The sequence below is a fragment of the Frankliniella occidentalis genome, unplaced genomic scaffold (genome assembly GCF_000697945.3).
Source record: "Frankliniella occidentalis isolate FOCC.00 unplaced genomic scaffold, Focc_3.1 Scaffold188, whole genome shotgun sequence".
Lineage (NCBI taxonomy): Eukaryota > Metazoa > Arthropoda > Insecta > Thysanoptera > Thripidae > Frankliniella > Frankliniella occidentalis.
In genome coordinates, this window is record NW_026267314.1 from 278,901 (window position 1) to 285,363 (window position 6,463).

At 55.2% G+C, this 6,463-nt stretch overlaps 1 protein-coding gene across 2 annotated transcripts in view; it reads right to left on the minus strand.

The window, feature by feature from the left end:
* Window positions 1-6,463, minus strand: part of LOC127750425 (cell adhesion molecule Dscam2-like) — a 222,882-nt gene that overhangs the window by 37,538 nt on the left and 178,881 nt on the right. For both annotated transcript variants that reach the window (XM_052272126.1, XM_052272125.1), the window contains one exon: window positions 5,460-5,798. In XM_052272126.1, the coding sequence (XP_052128086.1) occupies window positions 5,460-5,798 (339 nt within the window). The remainder of the gene's footprint in view (window positions 1-5,459; window positions 5,799-6,463) is intronic.

Here is a 6,463-nt window from a genome sequence, read left to right on the forward strand (position 1 = left end):
CCCCTCCTCTCAACCCGCCCGCTTTTCCTTGAGCCGTTGTTAGGCTACAAAGCGAACTTCACGGGGCGTGGCGACGCGTGGCGTGGCGTGGCGGGGCGAGGCGTGGTGTGGTGGGGCGTGGCGTGGTGGGGCGTGGCGAGCGCGGAGGAGCGTGGTGCGCGAATGCCGCGACTTTCATTAACTCTACTCTTCACTTTCGCCTGCTTCGCCCGGGACCCCGGGACGCGTTCAGCTCTCTCGCCTCGATCTCTCTCTTTCGCTCGCTCGAGCTCTGCTGTATCGGAGAGCGAAAGCAAAACTGCGAAGAGTGACGCAGAGTGCGAGAGAGACAGGGCGAGTCTGAGGAGGCGTTCCGAACGCACGCGCAGAGGGGCTCGCAGAGGCATTTCTAGCTGAGGGCCGAGCTCGACACTAGCCGTGGTTCACCGCTCGCCCCGCCCCGCCACGCCACGACCCTGGCCCCCAGGACGTGCCCTACTCCACGTGGAGCTGGAGGACGCCGAGGCGAGGCCAGGGACGGAAATTGCCACTACCTTCTCACCTGATGCAGCGCCCCGGAGCCGACCGGGCCGGGCAGAGGCATCTCCCTCCAGAACCAGAACACAACGCGTACACTGAAAGGTCTGCAGGGAGGTTTCAATTCGCTCCCAGTCACTCGCGCCGGGGAGGGCAGTGTCGTTCAGCAACGGCCTGCTGGGCACTTCCGATAAAACTGAGAGGGCCGCGAGGCGGCAATCGTCGGTGCACCTCGTTTATCGTACTAGGCGAGGAAGAGGGGGAGAGCGGTGGAGGTGGAGCCTCGACGAGCGATAGAAGGACGACGGTGTGTGTGTGGGGGGGGGGGGGACAAGGCCGAGGAGTGGAACCGACTAGAAGGGTTAGGAAGAAGAAGGGAACGAGGGAGGGGCAGAGTATACATGTGACTGTCACACACGACAGTCGTACCCCCAAGTGGTGTGATGTGCCCCAGGGGACGCCCCCTTCACCCCCCTCTCTCCCTGACTAACAGAGGGAACACCAGACACTATAAATCCCTCAGTCCTGGTTAAAGTCTCCGCACGCCTGGTGGGCCGGGCCCGCGCGGGCGGGGCCCTGGTGGTGGTGGGTCCTGGTGGGGCCCTTGCCCACCCCTCTCCGACCCCCGGGCCACCCCCAGGCGGGCCCCAGCTGGCCCCGGCGCGCTCTCCTTTTCCCCGGCCATTCCCAGGAATTGGTGCATTTCACTCTCTCCTGATTGCGTCACGTGCCCCTCCCCCCCGGACATTATCGTAATGGCACAACGATGTGAAAATCACGAGGAACCACACCACCGCCCTACCGGTCCCAATACCCCTTGCACGGAAAAAATGCACTGCACCATACGAATAATTCGCACCTGAGAACTAAAACTCTGTTACCAGGGTACCACAAACCTTTAGTTGATTACTTTAATTATTGATAACCTACATTGACTTTGATATCATTTTTCGATACTGCTCTCTTTTCGACGACTAACAAGAATGTTATATCTTTAGAAAGCGAGAGGGTAAAAGAGACAACCTAATGACCAGTTTAGCATATACCCTGGCACGTCTACAAAATGCGAAGCCATGCAGCGGCAACCCGCACGGATAAGCAATAAAATTATTCCGTAACTTTATTCCGAACCTCAGACCTCTCTCCGTCTCTCTCCCTGCCTCACTTACTCACTCCATCTATTCACTCTCGCTCTATCTCCCTCTCTTTCTAACCCTTCCTCGCTCTGCGGGCGGGCAAGCCTTCCACGGGAACAACGCACAGGGCGAAAATTAGAGCCCTCCCGGTGTGGATCTTATTACCATACGACAGCTCCAAGACGGCGGGTGGTGAGAGGGGAGGGGGTGTAGAGGCGGAGAAAGGAGGGCGGGGGGAGGAGTTAGGTGGATGAACTCCCACACAAACAGCAACACGGTGCGGTGGCCCAACGGGGGAGACAAGAAGTTAAGGAAAGGAGTGTTGCAGCACTTGAGCTCTCTCCTTTCCTTTCCCTCACTGGCGGTGACACGAACGACCTGTCATACTGTAGGTTGCACCTGAGATTTAGTGACAGTTGTGGTGCTCGAATAGGTGCAACAAACATACCGGAAGTCAATAGGATAGTGTGCGGACGGACCACATCAAAACAAAAGTAATGAGAATGTTTTTAAAAATTTTCACGTTTTTCCTTCAGAGTAGCGGAAACACAAACGGGACCAAGTCCCAATGAAAGTGGAATTCCATAGCCTTTCCTGAATCAGCAACCCCGAGTTTTTTTCTCCAGCCCAAGTGCTAAGGCTATCAGACGGAGCCACAGCCGCACGCGTCAGCAGTGTCTCACGTCCATTAGAGCTTAAAGACATTGGGAGGGGGGAGGGGGCAAAAAGGGTTCGGGAGGGTTCCGGGCAGGGGGTGACATATTGGCTCATCACCCGATGGAACTGCCGCCGACTCGGTCACCCCACCGAGGTTAACCCCACTAACGAAATAGAGTGAGAGATAGCGAGAGAGGGGCAGAGAGAGGGGGTAGTGGTGTGGGGGTGACAATAGAGGGGAGGGGGGTGAGTTTGTAGGCTGAGGAGGGTGCAGCAGTCTTAAGAACCGACAGGGCGCGCGGGCGGGCGAATTGCAATCTGAATATTTAGATTCACTCCGAGGCGGTTGTCTTGTTTAACCGTTCAATTTTACTAATTAGGATGGAAATCATAAAGTTAGAGCATAGGGCGAGTCGCGATGAGGTAGTAGAGTTATGAGAGTGACAGGGAGGGTTGAGAAGGAAGGCTGCAGGAGAGAGAAAGGTTCACCGCGAAACTAGGTTCCGCAAGCCTGGCCGTTATCTGTAATTAAAGTAGTCCCCGCCCAAACGAATGCCGTTCAACTTGTCTAACGAAGAGACGAGTTCCCTTGTTGCGACGCTGGAACTTTCTCTCCCTCCCCAGCTCCCCCCTCCCTCCTACCTTTTCACATCCTCTACCTACCCAACCCACCCTTACTATACTGGAAAAGTACACTTTACGCCCAGAGAAAAGGGTGCAACGTTCAAGTATTTTAAGATCATGAGCTGCATCTTCTAGTTTCAAATTGTAAATTTACAAGCTCAGCTATATTAGGAGAGTTTTTCAACCACCATGTACTCTTCACCCAACCACTTCGACTTGTGTGACAGACCCGTCGACGCCTTGACTGGAGATAACTGCAATAAGGGCGGGTGTGTACAGTTACAGCTGCAAGCAGCACAGCGGTCCAGACAGCGCAGCCCAAATAACCGAACGCCCGCCCCACCCCGCCTGCCTGGGCCTGGGCCTGGGCGCCTCAATGCAGTGCAAACACAATCCTGCTTGGTCGGCGGAGTTTGTGAAGGGGCTGAGCCGTGGCGGGGCGTGGCGGGGCGTGGCGGGGCGTTACGGGGCGCTACGAGTAGCGGCCGCCACCGGATTGTACCGCGTCGGTTTGACGAAGCCAAGTATCACTCGAGGAGTAAACGGCGCGAATCTCAATATTGATATCGCGTCGGAGCAATCAAACTAATTTCCGGACGGCAAACCGAAGGAGGAGGAGAGGACGAGCACCGGCAGGCGGAGAGCCTCGCGGAGAGCGCACACCGCGAGAAGGGCTGGTCTGGTCTCCGCAAGCTGAAGTGCCCCGGCGATGCTACCGCCACTGGCCAAATACCACTCTCCCTAGTTATACATGAAATTGGCGATCGTCGCTTTTGTTTTGAAAGTGAACGCCCTGAAAGGGCGGTGCTCGCGGTTCGGTTCAAGTGAAGTACTACATTCCACTGGAAACCAATCTGAATGGGAAACCAATTCGCACTGAGAACGCACTGCGGAGGCCCGGCCCGGCCCAAACAAAGACCATCGTCTTCTTAACAATAAGTATTTAATTACATGCATCATCGAGTGCAAAATCGTAGTGTGGCACGGAATGTTCCTCGGTTTGAAGATCACACTCTAGAAAAACAAAGGTGCTACGTCTTTCCCTTGCAAAGGCTCTAGAGGTTTAATATTGTCAAAGGCACTTACACTAGTGCCTGACAGACGCAATAACTGAGAATAATTTCTTTAGCTCCCCTGGAAAAGCACGTCTCAGCACCCTTGTTTATTACACTTTTTCTTTTACAGTGCACTTGTGCACACCGAGCTGCACACGCCAGCACCACTACCACCACACCCGACCACACCACCCTCTCGATGACCGATCGCAATGCCCACTCTGCGGCTTTCCACCGCATTTGCTGATCCCACGCTCATTTTAAGTTTTAACAAGGCATCGTTAGTGGGCCGCCCGGCTGAAGGGACGAGGGCGGCGGGCGGTAAAAAGTTGCCCGATGTTATTTACTCGCAGATCATCTGGCCGATAAAGACGCTCGCCAGGCGGCGGGGCTGCGGGGGCGGGACGGTCAATTAATGCAGAGGAACTGAGTCGGCATCTTGATGTAAAAGTCTCGGGAGAGTTTTGCGGGGGGACGCCGCCGCCGCCGCCGTCGATGGCTCGCGAGAGTTCTGGCCCCGCGCGCAATAGAAAAATATGGAGAATAGGGGACGCTCTCCGGAATTATTGCGTCAATCTGCGAAAACTTCCAGGAAGGAAGACTGTGTTGGATTCAAGGTAAAACGCTCTTCCCAGCAACCCCGTGGTGCGGTCAGTAGGATTACGGTGTCCATACCAGTTCGCGCGCCCCGCCAACCTCGCCCCCTCCCCTCACCCGCCTCCGCGGTCGCATTCCTTGCCCCATCAATCCTCTTTTCGCAATTTCCACCCCACTATCGGCCGCAGACCACCCCCCAGCCCGTTCTCCTCTTCTTCTCCCTTTGATTTCCACCTTCCCCCCGACATCCCCTCTGAAATGCCAATGCCCCAATTGGATGCGGTTTTGCGGGTAGAATCTATTTAGAAGCCTGTTTGAAGCGAAGTGTAACCCCGGGCCGGGCCGTCACCCTCCCCCGTCGACGCACGATCACCTCGCCCGACCCCTCCACCGCTGATCCACTTCGTCCCCACCCCCTTCATCTCTTTGCCACCCCTAACATCCCATCACCCGTCGGGCACCGCGGAAAAAATTAAGTGTCGTAGAACGGCCACTCTACATTCCAAACGGGACTCAGAAAAAATAGTTTACTTGTTTTTAAACATACAAAAAGTTATTTGAAACAAAATTGAGTGGTATACCCCGTCGTTGGCAGAATATAAAAAAGTACCCAGGATGAATATTTCTCGGAAATACAGTAAAGGTCGGGAGGGAAACATCGTGAAGCAATGTCGTCTATATGATCTGTTTCTTGACCTTTTCAAAAGTCCTTTGTTGTTGGTTCTCTTTTCTATCTAGGCACAATGATGTGACAGTATACTGGCACTTAAAATTATTAATCCGATCAGCGAGGTCTTTGTGAAAAGTCGGTGATGCAAAACAACAACGAGTAACGAATCGCGACTTAAAACTGCATGCGAATATCGTCTCTCACCGGCACGCACGGCGACGTCCCTGCTGACCACGACGCCGACGCTGTTGCTCAGCACGCAGCGGTAGACGCCCCAGTGGATGTCCTGGCGGAAGGCGGCGGCCTGGAAGGGCGGGAAGACGAGCGATCCGTTGTCGAGCAGGTGGCGCACCCCGGGCACGGTCCGCACGGCGGCCCCGGGCTCGCCCTGCCCGCCCAGGCCGCCGCCCTGGCGCCACTCCACGCGGGGCGCGGGGTTGCCCCTGCCCGAGCACTCCACGCCCGCGCCGCCCTCGTTGGTCAGGTCGACCCTCGCCGACGGCTCCAGCGTGAAGGTCGGCCCCTGGCTGTCGTAGGTCGCTCCTGCGGATAACACAAAACAGAGAGAGTGTTAGACCCGCACCAGGTGTTCGGATGAATACCTATGTCAAATAAAAGCGATTTCCAGTGGTATGCAGAAGCGATCTCTTAAGTTGATGAACACGGACTCTGGGGCCATTGCATATATTTGATATTTGGCAATGAACGTCACGTATGTTGGGACAAGTAAGTTTTTTGCTCATATAAACAAGCTAGTTCGTTGCGGAGGCAAAGAAACTCTTTCCTTTGCATTTTACATTTTTTTCGTTTTTTTTAACTATTTTTTAACCGAGCACTCCGGCGCACTGTAGTACACAGGTAGTTTCCCGGGACCTGAGCCCCCGGCCACGGCAACACGCACGCCCACACAAACCTGTACGAGTCATTCCCTGGATTGATGCGGCCCGTTCCCCGTTGATGTATCCGACAACAAAACGCGACCTCGCCTGCAGCTGCGTGCCTCCATTCCATATATATATACACAGAAGGGCCGTGCCCACAAATGACCCGCGAAGACACAAAACACAACACGGACCACGACCAAACACAACACAACACAGTACAGCGGTACAACAACACAGCGCGGCGGGCGCAGACGAAACACAACAACGGACGGAACCTGGACGCCCATCCATTACAGATTCACGGACAGTAGGATGAGGGGGGGG